Consider the following 21,611-nt stretch of genomic DNA (forward strand, 5'->3'; position numbering starts at 1 on the left):
CTATATGTATTGCCCAACTACAATAATAACTGACTAAGTTTATGGCTTCTATCAAGGAAAAAGGAGGCATTCCAATTGTTGCCTTTCGACATGAGGAAACACCTGCCTTCAGCTCGAACTTTCACTTCAACGCAAGGCCCAGATCAGAATCTCACCAGATGAGCACGTCCCCACCCACAGTTCAGATTGCAAAAACAAGGAGACCTATTTACTTTATGGGGAAATAAAAATTGCCTTGTTTGTTTGGATTTAGACCAGTTTCCCAGAACATGCTATACATACTAACCATCCCAACAGCATCCTGGTCAAAAGGGTTCCATTCCACATTCTCTGGATAGTGAGCCAACACTTTAGATTTAAAAGTTCTTCGCAATGGACTCTGCTCATAGTTTTCACCTGAAACAAAAGAAAACAAACAAACCTGATAAAAGTTTTCCCTCCTGGATGCAAACACAACAGTACAGAAGTGATCAAAATCCAAGAAAGAATAGACTGAATCACAGTAAGTCACCCTACAAAGGGAAAGACAGAATTGATAACGTACTGGTTATAGAAGTTGTCATGGATGCACAAAGATTCTTACACAACAAACACAGTAAAGTATTATTTAAGGCCAGAATTTATAAAGCTTTAAATGCACATAAAGCTTTAAAAGGTGCAGTACTCATTTCCATAATTTCAAGTTAAATATAGCGCAGTTTCAACTGTTTTGGTTGCTCTGATTGGGATAAAGTGGTAGAAAAAAATCTTTTCACAAGTTTTAAGAGTCGTAATTTTATGTCAATATGGATATGCTACTAGTCAGAAAGTATTTACTCTTGTGAATTTGATGCTTTTTTTGGAACAGAAACCAAATTTTTTCCACTACTCCTTTAAAATTCCAATAGGTAAACAAACAATAAATAATGTCAATATTTAATAGTATTAAAATGTTTATCCCCAATCGAATCTATTAGTGTACTGCAAAGGGAGTAATCAACAGAAAGCTATAAGTGCTGCTAACAGCAGTCTTTATTCAACAAAATTGGTTCTAAAAGCTTGCTGTGCTTTTCTCATTACATAAAGAGAAAAGCGTACAAAAAAGACTGCATCTTTTCAGAAGGAGAAAGAGCTTCCTGAAATCACCACAAAAATAATTTAAAGGCTATTCCAAGAGCTGTATCCAGGCTAGGAGCCTAAAATACAATTTGGAAGTCCCGTCACCTGCTAAGCAACATTGCTGTGAAAAGAAGGAACTGGAAAGTTAAAAGATTGAAAGGTCACTAGAGTCACAAGCTTGACATAGGACCATCAGAAGGGATTTTACCTTCGTCTGTACTTGAACTGACACGGCCAGCACCATCTCTGCCTTTAGAAGCCTGTAAGAACTGGCATAAAGCTATATAACAAATAAAATAACAATTAATTACAAATTGATTTGTGATACATATAATAAGAGAAAGGATATGAGTACATAAATATTAATCAAGTGGGGTAAGGTTACTAGACCAGTACAAATATTGAATGATTGCTTTGATGAAGAATAATTAGCATTCCTTTTCATAACAGATATAATATTTACAATTGTAATAAATACAGTCAGGATAGTGGGGGGGGGGGGGGGGGGGGAAGGGAAGGAAAGGAAAGGAAAAAGAAGCCCAGGTTAATACACTGGGGGACACGAGTTCAAATACCACCATGGCAAGTGGTGGATTATGAAATCAATAAATAATAATGTGGTATTGAGAGTTAGTCTTAGTGACCATGAAGCTATCATTGTTTGTTATAAAAACCTCACTGGTTCACTAATGTCCTTTAGAGAAGAAAATCTGTCATCCTTATCCAGTCTGGCCTGCATGTGACACTAGATCTACAGCAATGTGGTTGACTCTTAACTAGCCGCTGAAATGACTTACTAAAGTAGTATTTACTTAAGCAGGGAGGGACAACAACTATGGGCCTTGCCAACATCATCTGTATCCCTTGAAAGAATAAAAACTTTCTCTGTTATCCAATCTACTCCTAATACATAACAGCAAAACATCAAAATACGCTTCAGAACAAGCAAATAGCTTTAAAATTATTTTGGAGTGATTAAGAAGTTTAAATTCACTCATTAGTGCATTTTGCTGATTTGGAAAAAAAGTGGGTCAAAACCATCTATATGGAATCTTCATAACCTATCAACAGGCTGTATTCTAAATTTGAATGCAGCTCCCAAGAGGTAAAAAAAAACACATTCCTCCTCAACTTTGTGAATGGACTTCTAAATGATAATGGTGAAAAAATAAACAAAGTTGTACAAAAATGATTTACATTCAAAAGTCAGCTGCTCCACAACTAAAATTTGCTCCAAAACTGATAATCAATTGTCAATTTCAAGCTCTTAAAAAAACTTAAAATATGGATACACATCAAATTCTGACAAACCAGAATTCTAAAAACAAATAAGCAAAGATCGAGTAACAGAACAATCTGCAGAATACTTATACATATTTCTATTACAAGAATCTCAGCTATTGAGCAAATTGATGATCTGTCTTCTTCATTTCTCTTCTTTCACAATAACAAAGCTCAACATTTGCCAACTTGTAGGTTTAATAGCTAATCAATTTAAAGATGGCATATGCCACAGTTACAAGGTTCATAATATTGCTCAGTCTTTAATTTTTGAAGCCATTTTTGAGATCAGTTCACAGGCTTGCCTTCAAATCAATGAATGTTACAGACAGCAGTTTTGTGCGGTCAGCAGAGAAAAGATGCTGCATGGCTTTGTGAACTACCACTGCCAGATGTAGGAGGCAGACACTATCTATTGAAGAGGTCCATCCCACAGCCATCTACGGTCTCCAGAACATTTATCCTGGCACTGGCTCAGGGACAAGGATACCTGGATAGGCTTACATTGCGGGTTGTGTGTTCAGAATCCTCTCCAAACTAAGGGATGTGTGTGTGCACAGTAATTCAAGTCATCAGTTCAGAAATCTGCTTGTCAACAGACACTCAGGCAGTTAAAGATTAATAGGGAACCTAGTATTATAGATCATAGAATCCTACAGAAGGCCATTCAGCCCTACTGGTGCAAGATGTTCAGTTAGAGACAATGGCAGCAGTCTGAGTTCTCAAAGTCCCAGAAAGATGTTGAAAAGAATTGGGTTGTAAACATTTATGCTGAAAACTGATCATTTACGGCTAAGATGAAGGGAGACAGGGTCAAGAATAGCTCAAAATTTCTGTCTGGATAAAATGCTAATGGTCACCATTTTACTGGCTTGTCCCCAGTTCCTCGCAATCTTACTGGCACCGGATGTCCAGCATGATCAGCCTCTCACCCATTTTTGGCAAAAGCGGCTGGCTACATTACTTACGTTTATTTCCATGTGATTAGTGAACCCAGAACTCAAATCATCCTGGCTCATTTGCCTTTGTGGCCTCGCCAAGAGAAGTTCTTTCCAGTGAGGAAAAACATCTAGCCCCCAGCCGCGGGGAACTGTCGTGACAGCCTCGCCGGTAGAACTGGAGGCCATTGTGGTTCCCCCAGGGAGGTAGAGGGCAAGGGGGTGCCCCTTGGGCAGTGTCAGCCTGACACCTTGGCACAATGCCAAAGGGTGGGACCTTTGGGGGGGTGGGTCCTGCCCAAATTGGGGAGGGAGAGGGGCCCCACTGCCATTCTGTATCACGATTGGTCTGGGCAACAGAGCGGGAGCAATATTTCTGGATGGTGTAGGGCTCGAAATCAGCTGCAGGCCCCCATGATAGCTGGCAGAGGTTCACTGAGGCCAGCAGCAACCGCAGATGCCTGACAGAGCTCTCTCTCTCTCTCTCTCATCAAGCCTCTTTTGTTACAACTGAGCATATGCAGCCACAGTAGTCTGTACATGCAATAGCCTCCTCTGCTGCTAGAGCAAGCTAGCTGGTAATTTAAGCCCCACCTACTGTATCTAATGGCTGGAAGCAGTCAAGTCCATTTTTTCAATGTCTAGGTCCATTCAGAGTAAAGACTCACCCAAAAAAAATAAATCTGAAACTCCCCCGTGTTCACAGTAGCTGAACACTTAGAATTTTTCTCATAAAATCACCTCAGTGTTTCACACTGCATTTTAGGCAGATGTGCAGAGGCACATCAGGTTACAGGCTTCAAATCAACAAATATCACAGATAGATAGCAGTTTTGCATGGTCAGGAAGAAAAAAGGCTGACTACACAGATGCAGGAGCAAGACAATTTCTAAATAAAGAGACCCATCCCTCAGTCATCCAAGGATTCTGGGAGATTTGTCCTGATATGGCCAGAGAGGACATGTCATCAGGACAGGCTTTACTACTGGTTGTGGATTTAGAAAACTCTGCAGAAGCAAAATCAAAGAAAATAACTGCGAAGGAAATGGCCATTCAGCCCATCAGGTGTCTGTCAGTTAGAAGAGATTTATTTTTCAGTTTTTGGTAGTAGTCTCATATCATGGTTCTTTGAATGGATAAGTGCGCTCTGCACATTTTAGAAGCTTTCTGCCTCTACTGCCACCAACGACCCCCTCACGGGTTCAACTTATTTCCCCTTAACCCCACCACTTTATTCATTCAGCCTTTCACTTGTAATCTATGCCCCTAGTGACTCCTCTGCCTTTATGAAAAGGTTCTTCCATATCCCATCTGCCAAGGTCCCCTCAATTTTATGCACTTCAATGAAATCTTACCTCAATTTCCTCTATTTCAGAGATAAAAAGCACAGTATCTCCAGTCTGACGTTTGGCAGAGAGAAACAAAAGATACAGCTGGAGTAAAGAAAGTACTAAGAATGAAGCTTATAGATTCAGGTGAGAAATTTTATGGGCAAGAAATAAACTGTAAAAAAAAAGGTTATCAGAAAGCATTTGTGCTTGACTTGAAAAGAAATGTTAAAAACTGGGCCAAATTGAAAAGCTATGGTGAGAAGAGGAAATACTTGAGGCTTAATAGGGTGTGAACTCATTGTATCAACAACGAGCTCTTCGAAATGCTCTGGAGCTGTCAATCAAAGCAGTTCAGTGAGGTCAGACAGAACCTGCAGATCATTCAGGGTACAAAGGGGAATTCTCCTACTGAAACTGATCTCCTGTCAATCAAAGCACTTCAAAGACATCTGGCGACACTTGGGGCTTCTGAAACCAACCAAAGGCAATCCCTAATGAAGAATGGAGTGCTGCTGTGCATTTGAAGGATTCCAAGTGTTCAGGGAGTAAGGATAGTAAATATGTGATTAGACCACTTCAAAAGGTTTCATAGTACACAGACAATAATAAATATTTTTAACAGAAAGTTGTGTGAAATCACCATCTTAAGAGTGATCTCCATGTTTCTCAGAAGAAATTCAGCCACAACACCCCCATCACGGAGGTCTTAATGGGTTTGACACTTGGCAAGAATCTTGATTTGGCTCTCACATTCAATTAAACAGGCCATCACAAATCCTGCCTGGGGCTACCAGCTCTGGAAAGTCTTCCCACCATCTTGGAATATTGTAACACACAGCTCACACTGAGCACCAAGTAAAGTTCAAAATGAGGAGGCTCCTAGATTAAGCAGAGTTTTCCACCTCAGCCACATTGTTCCAGAAAGGAAGAGGGAGATCAGGTAACAGCATCTACCCCATCCCCGTAGGCAAATAGTCAACATATAGCCATCTACAAACAGCAACAATACAGACTAAGAAAAGACACATTCAGAGCAAAACCGGGCCTGAAAAAAAAACCTGCCATTAATCTTCTTACCCAGAGTAAACATAATGCCCAAGATGACCACATGGAGGTGTCAGTCTTTCCTAACAACTATATGGTTTATATTGTGCCTTTAGCATAGAAAAAATGTTTCACATAAGTGCAATGCATAAGAACATAAGAAATAGAAGCACGAGTAGGCCAACTAGCCCTTCGAGCCTGCCCCGCCATTCAATAAGATCATGGCTGATCTGAAGTGGATCAGTTCCACTTTCCCACTTTCTCCCCATAACCCTTAATTGCCTTGTCTGTCAAAAGCCTATCTACCCGTGTCTTAAATATATTTAGCGAGGTAGCTTCTACCACATCAACAGGCAGAGAATTCCAGAGATTCACCACCCTTTGAGTGAAGAAGTTCCTCCTCAACTCCGTTCTAAACTGCCCCCCCCCCCCCACCTTATCTTGAGGCTGTGCCCTCTAGTCCTGCTGTCCTTTCTAAGCGGGAAGAATCTCTCTACCTCTACCCTATCCATCTCCTTCATTATCTTATACGTCTCTATAAGATCCCCCCTCATCCTTCTAAATTCCAATGAGTACAAACCCAGTCTGTTCAGCCTCTCTTCATAGTTCAACCCCCTCATCTCTGGTATCAGCCTAGTGAACCTCCTCTGCACTCCCTCCAAGGCCAAAATATTCTTGCACAAGTGCAGCAACCAAAACTGCACACAGCACTCCAGCTGCAGCCTCACCAGTGCCCTGTACAGTTGCAGCAAGACCTCCCTGTTTTTATATTCAATCCCCCTCGCTATAAAGGCCAGCATCCCATTTGCCTTCCTGATCACCTGCTGCACCTGCAGGCTGGGTTTTTGCGACTCATGCACAAGGACCCCCAGGTCCCTCTGCACTGTAGCATGCTGCAGCTTTTCGCCCTTTAAATAGTAGTCTCTCCTACTATTATTCCTGCCAAAGTAGATAACCTCACACTTGCTAACATTGTACTCCATCTGCCAGGTCCTCGCCCACTCGCTTAGCCTATCTAGATCCCTCTGCAGGCTTTCCACACAATTTGTTTTTCCACTTATCTTTGTGTCATCAGCAAATTTCGACACCCTACACTCAGCCTCCTCCTCCAAATCATCTATATAAAATGGTAAATAGCGAGGCCCCAGCACCGATCCCTGGGGCACTCCACTAGTCACCAACCGCCAATCTGAATAGCACCCATTGATACCAACTCTCTGCCTCCTATTAGACAGCCAATCCTCTATCCACGCTAACACCTTACCCCCAACTCCATGCCCCCTAACCTTCTGAAGCAACCTTTTGTGCGGCACCTTATCAAACGCCTTCTGAAAAAAAAAATCAAAAAACACCACATCCGCCAGTTCCCCTCCGTCTACCACACTAGTCACATCCTCAGAATTCCAATAAATTCATCAGACACGACTTCCCCTTAACGAATCCGTGCTGTGTCTGCTCTATCAAACAATTTTTCTCAAGATGCCTCGTTATTTCTTCTTTGATGACGGATTCAAGCATTTTTCCCACAACAGACATTAAACTAACCGGCCTATAATTCCCTGCCTTTTGCCTGCTACCCTTTTTAAAGGGCGGCATAACATTAGCCGTTTTCCAATCTTCCTGCACTTCCCCGGAATCCAGCGAAGTTTGGAAAATAGTCACTAAGGCATCTACTATCACCTCTGCCATTTCCTTCAGAACCCTGGGATGCATTCCATCTGATCCTGGGGACTTGTCCACCATCAGTCCCGCTAGTCGATCAAGCACTACCTCTCTAGTGACTGTGATCTCATTCAAGCCCTCAACTCCTACCATCCTTCTATCTTTAATACCCGGCAAACTATTCACGTCCTCCTCTGTGAAGACCGAGGCAAAAAAACTTATTTAAGGCCTCAGCCATTTCCTCATCCCCCACCACTAAATGCCCCCTCTCTCATCACGCGACAAGAAGGAATGGTATGTCCAAGGAAGATACATTAGTATTGTTACGAAACCCCACCGATGTTATATGCTAGAATGTTCCAATCTGGTATCCTGTGGCATGTTGTATGGTTGGATACTAGCAAGAAACTTTCAAAAAAAGTGAAAACTGAAGCCTGTCTTTTGTTAAACATTAAAAAATGTATTTATTAAAGTAGAAGCATAATAAAACACAATAAAGAACAATCTTATACCTCAGCAAATTAACAGTAAGCACTTAGCCCCTCAAAGACTGAAAACCCAAAAGTTTCAGTTTCCCCTATAATCGTAAACTTTGCTGAGACTCCCTGTTTCCCCAAACAACAATATAAACCTATTGGTCAAATCTAATCAGTGATTACCACACCATATAGTTCAAGTGAGAAAAACAATCTTTTGCACAAACTGGCTTTTGTCTTCAGCACTTCATCTCTAGCTGAGCTGTTTCCTAAAGATGGCTGCCCCTCTCCCCTGCTTTTTTGCTGCCTTCAAGCTCTATTCTCTGACTGAACTGCTTCCTGAAGATGGCTGTTCTCTCTCACTACTGCTTTTTCAACACCTTATCTGCGTCTAATTTGCTTCCTGGCTCTCAGCACTCTGACCACTAATTGTATCAATTGCAAACAACACCCTGTTGCCTATTCTTTCCTTTCTTAGTTACTGCCCAGATATGGTTTGCAAAATTCATGGTAATTTGATTTTACTTGTAAAATTAATTTTGATAGCATCCTACCATTTCAATGGTAATGTAGATGGCTGAACATTTAGTTAAAGATATGGACCTTAATGAGGTTAAGAATGCAGAGAGGTTTAGCAAGGAACTTACAGATCTGAGAAAACAGGTGATTGAAGGCATGACCTCTGTATCATGTATGGAAGAGGGGTGAAGCACAAGGGCACAAAAGGAACTGAGGTATCTATGAAGCCAATCATCAAATAAAAAAAGTACAGATGATAAATGGGTAATTAGCCAAAAAACAAGAGTGATACATGTTAATATTTTTGATCAAATGCAAACCTATTTTCTCATTTAAAAGTGACATTCCTCAAGAGACCTAGTGCACATAGCCTTGAATTGCAGTTAACAGTCAAAGTTATACAGTACTGCTGGGCAGGATGTATTACTTGAGGGAAAATTATTCAAAGTCTGCTTGGTGAAGTCACTCAAAAAAGGTTACCGACTTTGGAGTTGAATTTCCATTAAACTTCGGCCAATTGTCTATTCCAACTACTGGAAGATCTAATGAAAACTTCAGACACACAAATTTTGCCATTTTTCTTGAGTTTCTGTTGATTTTGCTTAGTCGTACATGGTATTTGTAGCACAGAACCAGAGATTCAAGCCCATGTTTATGCTCCACATTAGCCTCCTCAAACTTTTTTTTCAGTTAATCCCATCAACACATGCTTTCATTTCTTTCTCTCTCCTTCATGTGTTTATCTAACTTCCCCTTAAAAGCAAGTTTGACATTATAACCAGTTTCTGGGCAGAGAAATTTCTTCTGAAGGCCCCATTGGATTTAGTGGTCAATGTTTATTTACAGTCTCTAGGTCTGATCAACCTTGCAAATATAAAGTGCAGAGAAGATATTTCTATCAAATAATAGAATCATAAACTTGTTGTAACAAGATGCAATTCAACCCTTCATGTCTATAGGTGCCATTCCATTGCTTGGTGCAGCTTATTCTTCTTTTCCAGAAAGCAATACAATTCCTTCTTGTATGCTGTGATTGAACTGGTTTCCATACACTCTCATTCCTATCCAGTGTAGAAGGTTTTCCCTCATGTGGTCATTACATCTTTTGTCAATTATCTCAACTCTTGTCCTCTTGTTCACAATTATTTCACTAACAGGAATATTTTTTGCCCATCTCAGTCCAAACCCCTCATGATTTTGAATGCCTCTTAAATTTCCCTTCTCTGAGGAAAAGTCCCAACTTCTGCAATCTAGCTACATACTAGAAGTTCTTCGTCCCTGGGATCATTCTCACTAATCTTTCCTGCACTCTTCCCAACACCTTCACATCTTTCCAAAATTGTGGTGCCCAGAATGGACACAATACTTTAATTGATGCCAAACTAATGTTCTATTCAAGTTTAACATAACATCTTTGCTTTTGCACTCTATGCCCCTATTAATAAAGCTAAGAATGTGGTATGCTTTACTGGGCAAAAAAAAGTGGGCCTTGCTAGCTGTGTACATATCCCAAAGAATAAAGACCACCCTCTCAATGTGCCCTGCCCTTTTCAATGAATTATGCACATACACATCCAGATCCATTTGCTCCTGCAACCCTTTTAGAATTGCACCCTTTAGTCTGTATTGTTTCTCCAGGTTGTTCCAAGAAAAAGGAATCACTTCACTCTTCTCTGCACTAAATTTCATCTGCCACTTTCTGCCCGTTCCACCAGCTTGTCTACATCCTTTTGAAGTTCTACACTATCCTCCTCATATTTCAAAATGCTTCCTAGTTTTGTATTATCTGCAGATTTTGAAATTATGCCTTTTACCCCAAGGTCTAGGTCATTAATACATAAATCAGGAACAGCAAAAGGTCCCAAAACTCAACTTCTGGGGAACTCCACTACAAAAGATTCCTCCAGTTCAAAAGCGGCATCTCGGCCTTTTGGCCAAGATGCAAATGAGATCAAGCCTTGGAGGAGGAGCTATGCCTATTCCAATTAGCTTGGATCATGTAGATCAAGCCCAAGACAGGAGGTGAGAGCCCTGCCTTGTCGGCTTGGATCGAGAATGTCTCAACTTTGAGACTCTGAATTGGACTTGATTTGATTGAAATAAAAATTTTAAAAAAGCACATACATTAACCACTACTACTGTTCAGTCATTTAGTCAATTTTATATCCAAGTTATTACTGTCCCTTTTATTTCATGTTCTCCAACATTGCTTGTAAGTCTGTTGCATTGCACTCCACTCCCCATAGCCCTTAACTATTTTGTCGATCAAAAATCTATCTTGAATACATTTGATTCCCAGCCTCCACTCTCTGTGGAAGAGAATTCCAGAGTTTAATGATCCTCAGAGAAGTTCCTCCACATTTCCATCTTAAAATGGGAAACCTTTATTTTGAAACAATGGCCCCTAATTGGGGGGCCCAATACAAAGGCATGCAGGTGTCCAGATTGCAGCCCCTCTGGAGAGGTAAGTGTTGCCGGAAAAAAAGGGGTACTAATGGACTTCATACTGGAGGCACTCAGTCATTCCTCTTTAGTGGTGGAAAAGGTGACAAAGCCATGAGAGGCCCATGATGTAGTATTGCCTCCTCAAGAACTGTACCAGTCTCCTCTCTAAACACTTGTGAGCACTGGAGGGGGGGGGAGGGGGGGGGAGGAGGGAGGAGGGAGGAAAATGGCCCTACATTTGGGCCTTAATTAGCTGCCTAACTCCATGAAACAGGTTGCTGATTCCTGAAACATCACCAGGAGGTAGAACAACCACAGGGAGTGATGCCCACAGAATTTCTCACTCTCCTTTGCCCACCACTTCCAAAACTGGGAACTCCAGCTTAGTCTCCGACTCTACAAAGAAATAAAGAATTGGTCCTCCATTGAACAAGGAATGCATTTAAAGGCTCTGTGAAGATCTACTCCCAGGACGTTTCTTTAGTTGAACAAACTATTTATAAGGTTGCTTCATTAGCTGCTTGCTTTAAGCTAGTCCACCGTACATGGTTTCTAACTAGAAAAACTCCCCACCCTTAGAGAGGAGAGATTCTCCATGCTAGGTGTTGACTGATTGTAACAATCACATGACCCTTACTCAGTAAGGATGGTCTAAAAAAAGTGACAAATCACCACATCCCTCCCTGTTTATTTACCAAGTTACATGATACAGGTGATTGGAAAATATCATCAACAGCTGAGAAACCATTACATTTGTACTTGGTCCAGAATTCTAATTACACACAAGGTTTAATGATTATAAATCAAGTCTTTGAGGAGGTAGAGTGGTAAAATTCTATAGTTTGAAATGTGTACTGAATTAGAAAGCCAGACTGGAAAGTAACAGTTTATTACATAGTACAAAGTAAAGCCACTATCATTGTGTACACACACTGGTCCCTGTCTGCGGCTACAGTTTAGCAGGCCCAGTCCTGCGTCTGCCTTATAAAAAGGTTCAGGTAGTGAGTTACAGCTGGGCAGACCACTGCCTGTTGCCAGGAGAACTTGTACTCAATGAGGCCTACAAGGAGATCAGTGATTTCCCATGGACCTCATGGGTATTATCACAAAATGCTTCCATAGGATCAAGGTGAACAGGAACTGTAATAATGGGTACCTGTTTTGGCACAGCTAGTTCATTACTATATGCTTCAGAGACATCAATTATGTCTACAAAGGCCATTCAAGTACTTCAGTGCTTATTGGTTCGAAAACATTTTATGATGGCAATGCTGACTGCTGGATATGTTTATGAACAATCCATCCCTCCATGTCTACTTGGTCTGAAAGGGGTTCAGTCTCAGAAGCAATAATTCCTGGGACCCAATTCAGTCGACCAGCAAAGTTTTTCACATAAATGGATTAATCCACCATGAAATTACTGTGCTGTACTATGCAAATCATGGATTGTTTTCTGATTACTTTGGCTGTGTCTCTACACTCCCTGGCAAATTTGGGAACAAGGCTGACTTGTTTGAGATTACACTTCATTAGCAGCTCTGTTGGTGGAACGGTACAGTAACTCAGAAGGAAGTGTGAGACTTGGATTTCCAAGATTCCTGCTGACTTTCTCCAGATCATACTTGAAAGTTCTAAATGCCTGCTTAGTTAGTCCATTTAATGCTGGGTGGTAGTGTGCAGTTCTGAAGTGTTTAATGCCATCGAAACTGGTGAAGTTTTGAAATTCAGCAGTTGCGAATTCGGTTCCATTGAGTAATCCATGAATTCAAAGGCATCTTTCAATGCCAACACTCAATGTAAGTGACTGCACCTCAAAAATCCCCATCCATTTTGTGTGCGTCAATTTCAATCAAAAACATTGTGCCCAGGAATGGACCAACATAGTCAATATGGATGTGTGCCCATGGCTGCCCATTCCCAAGGTGCAGTGAGGCTCAGCCAGCAATCTTGCACAGCTAGACCTTCAGCATCAATGCCAGGCCACCACATGTAACTCCTAGCAAGCATTTTCATCTCAAAGATGCCAGGATGAATGCTACATAATCCAGTTAGGAACAGCATGCCTGGTACAGGCTTACTATCCTGACAACGAAATTCACTTTTGCAGGTGAAGAATTGTTTCACTTCTGAGAAAACTGGCTCATTTACCCAACCCTCAAGTATCTGGTCTCTCACTTTGGACAGAAGTGGATCTCAATTTAGTCCGGTTCCTGATCTGCTTTGCACAAACTGATAATGTGTTTACAAGATTTCATGCCAAGATGAGTTCTTGGGGTACATGTGACACTTTCTCACAAAGGTAAGTGGATAAGGGAGTCTGCATTTGTTATGTATATTCCAGGTCATGAATTGAAAGTACATTTGAGACGGACAAAATTAATGCCCACCACTGAGTTCTTGCCAAGGCAATCGACAGGGTAATTGTGTCCTCTTTGAAGAGGCCCAAGAGTGGTTTGTGGTCAGGAACAATGGTAAAAGTGTCCACCATGCAACTTCTACCAGAACTTCTTGACACCAAAGATGGACATTTGGAGAGGCATCGCAGGTCAATATCAGTTTTTTAGATTTGTCAAAGTGCACTAACAGTTTTGAGGAAAGAAATAGTTGCTTTACTCCTTTGAAAGCCTCTTCCTGGCTTTCAAAGGCCAAAGCCTCTTTTTCAACTGGCGGTCAATAATAAATGATACATACATTACAAAGAAATGCACTGTGGCATTTCTGCAGCATTCAAAAGCCCTCCAAATATAAATAGGCAATATTAGAGGCTCGATTCTCCAAAAAAATTCTAAGTACTGAATTGGCAGGAAAACTGGTGTAAATCATGATTGTGTTTTTTAGTGGGAGTTCAGATTCAAATCTTCCACACTGTGCAGAGGTCACAATCATGAATGTCATTAAAAGCTCAGGGGTGGGGCCCATCCACTCTGTGCATGCGCAGCGGCCCCAAATTGTCAGACTGCAGTTTCCTGGCCACTTCAAATCACTGGCCAGCCCAGGACCCCAGCAGCGCTGCCCCTCATGATACCCCTATGGCCCAATCGCAGCCTGCACATTCATTCCCAGGCCAACCCCCAACCCTCACCTCCCCAGCAGTGCTGATTCCTCCCACCGTCCTGGCAGACCCATCCCTTTGAACCATTCCCCCAGCCTGCCCTGACCGATCCTAACTGCCGCGTGGCAGTGGGACCCCCACCCCCACCGATCACCCCTTAGGCCCCATCCACAATCGGTCTCACCTCTGGTGGACAGTGCCACGGTTTCCCTAGGCATGGGCACTTTGCCCCTTGGGCAGTGCTAGGTGTCCATGCCGAGGACTTTATCCCCCACCGTTCAACCCCCAGGGGACCCCAATTGCCCCCCCCTTCACTTCAGCGGGGTCTCCCTCAAGTTCTCTGGATGTGGGGAGCTAGTCTAAACCCCTGAAGGTGCAAAATACTCCTGACAGGGTGGGTGTTGCTATCAGGCCTGGAGAATTCAGTCCTGGGCTTGATAATGACATTTAAAATAGATTAATAGATTTAAATCACTCACCTTGTTTCCTGGTTTCCAGCATGGTCCAGACTGTGCCTGCTCTCCAGCTGCAGGAGATGTGCATGCGTCAGGAATACATGTACGAATCCCACGAAATTTGGCATATCAGTACAACTCTTGCCAACTTTTACAGATGCACCATAGAATGCATTCTTTCATGTTGCATCACAGCTTGGTATGGCTCTACCCAAGTCTGCCCAAGACCACAAGGAAACTACAAAAGGTTGTGAATGTAGTCCAATCCATCATGCAAACCAGCCTCCCATCCAATGACTCTGTTTACACTTTCCACTGCCTCAGCAAAGCAGCCAGCATAATTAAGAACCCCACGCACCCTGGACATTCTCTCTTCTTCCTTCTTCCATCAGAAAAACATACAAAAGTCTGAGGTCATGTACCAAACAACTCAAGAAAAGCTTCTTCCCTATCAGGCTTTTGAACAGACCTACCTTGCATAAAGTTGATCTTTCTCTGCACCCTGGCTATGGCTTTAACACTACATTCTGTACTCTCTTGTTTCCTTCTCTAGGAATGGTATGCTTTGTCCGTATAGCACGCAAGAAACAATACGTCTCATTGTGTACTAACTAATACATGTGACAATAATAAGTCGAATCAACTTCAGAGTTGATTTCAGAAAATTCTGATTTTCAAAACAAAGTAGTGAGGGGATTGGGATGACAGAAAGTAAACTGGCTGACCATAAGACAGAGAAGCAGAGCAGAGTGACCGGCAGAGCAGACACAATGAGATGATCTGATTTGACAATTCTCAACTCCACTTTCCCACCTTATCCCCATATCCCTGGATTCCCTCACTGATCAAAAATCTGTCTATCTCAGCTTTGAACACACTTAACAGCCCAGCCTCTACAGCCTTCTGCAGCAAAGAATTCCACAGACTCACTACCCTCGAGAAGAAATTCCTCATCTGTCTTCAGTGGGTGACCCTTTACCTCTGGTCCCAGACTCTCCCACAAGGGGAAATAACTTCTTAGCATCTACCCTGATATGACCAACGGAGAACTATTGAAGATACCAAAAGACAGCATTAGACCAAGCTAGAGCCCCAGGCTGGCAACATGGACACCCACTGATTATTGTAAGGTCTACAAGATTATAACAAGCTACAAGATGAAGACATGTAGAATTGCCAGCAACAATGCACCCCTCCCCAAAGAATACATTTGATGCCATTTTGAGCAAAACGTCAGCAAACGGGCTTCTTCTGGCCCAGAAATCATTAGCCGAACCAGTAGCCAAGGTCACGATCGCAGATGTCAGATCAGCCTTCTTGCAAGTTAACCCACAGGAAGTGACTGCCCAGGATGGAATCCCTGGGCAAATACTCAGACCCTGCATGGACAGCTGGCAGGCATATTTGCAGACATCTTTAACCTCTCCTTACACCAATCTGAAGTCCCTACCTGCTTCAAGGGATCATCTCTTACAAAGAAAAGCCAGGCAACATGCCTTAATGATGATCGCCTGGGGCTCTGGTATCCATCATCATGAAGTGCTGCAAAAGATTAGTCATGGCATGGATCAACTCCAGTCTCCTGGATCCACAACAGATCACCCATCAACGCAACAGGTCCAAAGCAGACGCCATCTCCCTGACCCTACACTCAACTCTGGATAACAAAGACACTGGTATCAGGCTCTTATTTATTTTCTACAGCTGTTTTCAACACCATTATTCCTACAAAACTGATCTCCAAATTCTGTGGCCTAGGGCTTGGCTCCTCCCTCTGCTACCAGATCCTAGACTTTCTAACCCACAGACCACAATCAGTAAGGATAGGTAACTACACCTCCAGGATTATCCTGAGGCGAGATTACAGGTGAGTCTGTAATTATGGATGCATACAAAACTTGAAGCTATTTCATTTTTATCTCTCCCAGTTCTGAAGAAAGGTAGTATTTCCAGCATATTCAGTTTTATTAAAAAGCTGTCTAACTGAGTTCTAACTATATTCAATAGCACAGCCTTCGCTGATCACTGGTAAAGAGAATTACAAACACTAACAACTGAGGAAAAAAAAATCCTCTTCATCTCAAAGACCTTTTATAGATCCTCCTAGGGAACACATTATCCCAGCAACTACTCGGTCAAGTCCTCACAGAATCTTGCATGTCAATGAGATCATTTCTCATTCTTCTAAATTCCCATGAGAAGTGGCCCAACCTTTCCTCATAAAAGCAAACCCCTTATTCCAAGGATCGGCCTTTTCTAAGCTTCTTCCAATGTCCCTCCTTAAAGATATGCAAAACTCATGATGTGGTCTCAAAGCCCTGTAGAAATGTAGCAATACTTCCCTACTTTTATATTCTACCACCCTTGCAGTAAAAGGCAAACATTCTGCTTCCCTTCCTAATTACTGCCAACCTTCATGTTGGCTTTTTATGATTGATGTACAAGGACACCCTGGTCCTTCCATGCTGCAACATTCTGAAGTATCTCTCTATTTATTCTGTTTATCTATTCTTCCAAACTGGACAACCTTACATACCCACATCATACTCCACCTTCTTTTTTTGTCCACAGACTTAACCTACACATATCCCTTTGCAGGTTTGTTTTATCCTCTTCACAACTTGCTTTCCTATCTATCTTTGTATCTTCAAAGAAATGTGTCAGTCAGTCACCTCATCCAATTCACTAATACAGGTTATAAATAACTGAGGCCAAAGCACTGATCCTTGTGATACTCTACTAGTTACACTTCCATCCTGAAAATGAACCACAATGGGGGCTCGGTGACATAGCGGTTAGCACTGCTGCCTCACAGCACCAGGGACCCAGGTTTGATTTCCAGCTTGGGCCACTGTATGTGTGGAGTTTGCACATTCGCCCCATGTCTGCATGGGATTCCTCCAGGTGCTCCACGTTTTCTTCCACAGTCGAATAGATGGGCTTATTAGGTGCATCGGCCATGCTAAATTCTCCCTCAGTGTACCCAAACAGGTGCCAGAGTATGGCGACTAGGGGATTTTCACAATAACTTCTTGCGGTGTTAATGTAAGCCTACTTGTGACACTAATAAATAAACTTAAAACATTTATCCTGACTCTGTTTCCTGTTAGTTAGCCAGTCATCTATCCATGCTGGCATATCACCATAACACTATGAGTACTTACCCAATGTATTAACTTCTTATGTGGCACCTTATAACATACCTTTTGGAAATCTACCAGTTCCTAAAGACTTCCCAAACAAAGCTCAACTCAGGGCTGAGCAATTTAAAAGGTCCACACCTCTGGATTAATTTTGGCTAATGGCCAAGGTGGCATATGGAGTTACAAATATCTATGACGTTTTCACTTTAACAGTCAAAGGATAGCCTTGGTTATGTCAGTGTCAAGCTGACAGCAGTTTTAGCTCAATGCCTTTTGTTACCTCTACATTGGACGATGGCAAACCTTTTTTTGGCTAGCCTCCCATAATTCATAAACTTCAGCTCATCCAAGACATGAGGGTTTCAGTAGTCGATGGCCTGAGCCAGAAGTGGAGACAAGCAATATTACAGAGCCAGCCCTGCTGAAGAAGAGGAAGTCAGAAGTTCATTTCAGGATCAAAAAAGTTATCAAAATCGTAAACAGTCTGGTTCAGCCTCAGACAGAGGCCAGGAAGCGGGCTGGAATCATTGCAGCATAAGCCATGATTTCAGTATTCCCAATATTTAGTTGGAGGAAATTTGTTCTCATCCAATATGCTTATGTGAAACAAGCAAAATCAGAAGTGGATTAAACAATAAAATAAAAATTACATTAATAAATTGACGAAACTCTGACATATTTGCGAGTGATCAATATCTAAAATCGGGAAGAGGCAAGATGCTCAATTGGCCCTTTTGTACAAAAGAAATGATCTATCCCTGAAGCAGAAAACATAACAATATTCACATACAGAGAAGTGTGAAATAAGATGTGCCATTTCTTATTGTGTAAACATGAGAGAATTACAGTTAGCAGATTATTCTTGCTGGTGCTACAGCTGCCTTTCCAAAATGGGACTGTGAAAGTTGAGTGCTGTAGCCACAATATCTTAATATTCAAGCACAGCTGTGCAGGCACCAATTCATTTATATTCCAGGTTCTTTTGATTTGTAATACCAGTCATCATTGAGTGGGAGAGTGAGCCAACATCCTGAAAATAGATTTCACTTCCAGTCCACAACAAAACTGTTCCCATTTAAAGTATCTACCTTGTGATTCTTTATTCCTCAACTTCAGAATTCCCATCAAGCTATCTCCTGACAATCCTTCAAAGATCATCACCCCATAATTTGTTTCCTCTTTACAGAGGGAACAAGTAACGCGAACAAAACAAGGAGTATATTTTTACTAGTGTTGTATTAACGTGTCCTGCGTGTGGATTTAAATTCAGTATCCCTTCCCATTTGGGACATAGAACAGCACAGGAACAGGCCCTTCAGCCCACGATGTAGTGACAAACATGACGCCACATTATTCCACTTAATCTTACCTACATATTATAATTACCTTTAATAGGATCTTCTCATTACAGTCTAGCCCAATGGTTTGTCCAATAGCTTTATACCATTACTCACGTACTCTTCCACACACTCCCCTAGCCCCACGTTTCACTCAACTAAAAATTTCCTGAAATCCCTGTACCAAAGAAAAGCCAGGCAGCATGCCTTAACGACTATTGCCCAGTGACTCTGACACCCATCATTACGAAGTTTTTTTAAAAGATTAGCCATAGCACATATCAACTCCTGCCTCCCAGATTCAGAATCCACTACAGTTCACCAATCACAGTCCACAGCAGATGTCAGTGTGGTCTTACTACCTCATTGTGCTCAATTTTCAGCAAGTGAAGGTCATAAAATTAGGAATGAACCAACAAGCAGGAATAGCACCCATTTTCGCGCTGAGAAAAAGCATGGTGGGAGCTCACCCAAAATGAGCAAACATCTATTTGTATTCATTTCAATGTAATTAACGAGCTTCACTCATAATTTTCCCCCCCTCACTTGCCTCAATGATCTCGTTCACTTCAGCTGCAACCAATGAGTAAAACACCTCCACTATAAAAAGTCTGCTGCAGGTGCAGTAACAGTGAGGAGATAGGTCACTATTACCAAAGGGGCGTGGCGTTTCTCATGGGGTCAGACCTCAGGCTCTCAAGTGCTGAGCCAGATCGGACTGCTGACTCAGGTCTTACACTGACTCTAGGTCCCAGCTCTATCATCGGGGGGAAGGGCGGGGGAAGGGGGAAGGGGGAAGGGGGAAGGGCGGGGGGAAGGGGGAAGGGCGGGGGGAAGGGGGAAGGGCGGGGGGAAGGGGGAAGGGCGGGGGGAAGGGGGAAGGGCGGGGGGGAAGGGCGGGCGGCGGGGGGAAGGGGGAAGGGCGGGGGGAAGGGCGGGGGGAAGGGCGGGCGGCGGGGGAAGGGGGGGCGGCGGCGGGGGAAGGGGGGGCGGCGGGGGAAGGGGGGGCGGCGGCGGCGGGGGAAGGGGGGGCGGCGGCGGCGGCGGGGGAAGGGGGGGCGGCGGCGGCGGCAGCGGCAGGAGAATGTGGGGGCAGAGACCATGGCGGCTCAGTACGTCAGTTTCCTTCGAACAGCTGTCAGACATCTTGTGCTGCCAACGGCTCCAGCAGGAGACAGTGTACATCTGTGTCATGTGCTTCAAGACCTGGCACCTCAGGATACAGGGGAGCACCCACCTACCAGTGGCTGAGAAAGTGCTGGCCATCCTAAACTTCTACGCTGCCAGCAGAGACCTTTGTGGCATCTCAGTCATCCATGTACAAATGCGTGAAATCAGTCACAAATGCCCTATATGCTTGGGTAGGCCAGTATATAAAAAAAGTGTGGTCCAGGCCCATCAGGAACCCTGAGCTGCAGGATTTGCTGACATCATGGGAATGTGAAATGCGCAGGGGGCTATAGACTGCACCCACGTCACCCTCAGGGCCTTGGAGAGGAATTCTGCACGCTTCATGAATAGGAAGGAGTTCCATTCAATCAACATGTAGCTGGTGTACAATTGTCAGCTGAACAGCAGGTTAGGTTGAATGGCCATGCTAAAATTGACCCTAGTGTCAGGTGGAATAGCAGAGTAAATGTGTAGGGTTACAGAAATAAGGCCTGGGTAGGATTGCTGTCAGTAGAGACTCGATGATTCTATGTCTGCGCCTAACATCCCGGAAGCGTGCATGACAGTTCTATCTCAAGGAGCTCTGATGTCTTTGAGGAGAAGCCCAGGGTGCAGGAATGCCTTGCTCAATCTCAATACCCGCTTTGGACTTGGCTGATGACGCCTGTGCAGAGGCCTGAGACTGAGGTAGAGACCAGATATAATGAGGCCTACTTTGCCAGCTGGTCAATGGAGCAGTGCATAAGAGCTCCTTAAAAAAATGTGGTTCAGATACCTTGATTGCTCTGGTGGGGCCGTGCAGTATAGCCTCCTGACAATGTCTCGTATTATGGTGGTCTGCTGTGCCCTGTACAATCTGACACAGCAGCAGGGAGACCTTCTGGAGGAGGAGATGGTAGAGGGTGACCAGCAGGGTGTCGCTGGGGAGGAGGAGAACGATGACCAACATTACCCAGGCACTAAAGGGCTGACATCAGCAAGAATCCTGCGTGCGAGGGTAGCTAAGGAGGCCTTAAATCAACACAACTAGAGGCTTATGTTGCCCCCTGCCTCTAACTCAGGACAGGGTGGGGAAATTTGTCCTTGGTTCTGGGGATGCCATGGCAGATGTTATAAAATTGGTGCCTATGTCCCACCCGCTGTTGCCAGTGAATGATTTGAGTGCCTTGATTTTCACAGTAGCAGTGACCTGAGGGTCCTTCCCCACTGACATCAATGTGCCAGATCCCTCTGGCAAAGGTTGGGGTACATACAACAGGCTAAATCAGAGACAAATTAGTCATAGCTATGGGGTGCAGTGACATTTATTGGTGGCGATAAGTTCACCATCAAACCTCAGTGCTCATGTGTTAAAACAAATGCAAATGCAAGTAACAGTGCCCAATTCCTATATCTAGCTGGTGAGCTCCTTCACCCATGCCATCTTGGTGCCACTACAACTTCTTAACTTTAGATGGCCTAGAACTGCATCTTGGTGTCTCTGCAGGATATACATCAGAGGTGGAGACGGGCAGTTGCTTAGTGCCCTGTGGTCTGTGATGCCTTTGGCAATTATCCCCTGGAGGGCCTGGACAGCTCCCAGGTGGAACAGAAGTATCCATGTCACCTCTTCATCCCGCTGCCTAAGATGCCCTGGTATCAGGAAGGAGGGAGTCAGAAG

General features: G+C 43.3%; 1 protein-coding gene across 5 annotated transcripts in view; it reads right to left on the reverse strand.

The window, feature by feature from the left end:
- The window catches only part of dennd5a (DENN/MADD domain containing 5A), a 305,895-nt gene that overhangs the window by 209,601 nt on the left and 74,683 nt on the right, over positions 1–21,611 (reverse strand). For 4 of the 5 annotated variants that reach the window (XR_013886802.1, XM_080190209.1, XM_080190207.1 and 1 more), the window contains exons 2-3: positions 1,307–1,378; positions 287–396 (exon numbers count right to left, since the gene is read on the reverse strand). Coding sequence is in view for 4 of the 5 variants with exons in the window: in XM_080190209.1 (XP_080046335.1) it covers positions 287–396; positions 1,307–1,378 (182 nt within the window). In the remaining variant the exon portion in view is untranslated. The remainder of the gene's footprint in view (positions 1–286; positions 397–1,306; positions 1,379–21,611) is intronic. The other variant, XM_080190208.1, reaches the window with a different exon arrangement.

This window comes from Carcharhinus amblyrhynchos, chromosome 6 (assembly GCF_965287045.1).
Source record: "Carcharhinus amblyrhynchos chromosome 6, sCarAmb.v2.hapA, whole genome shotgun sequence".
Lineage (NCBI taxonomy): Eukaryota > Metazoa > Chordata > Chondrichthyes > Carcharhiniformes > Carcharhinidae > Carcharhinus > Carcharhinus amblyrhynchos.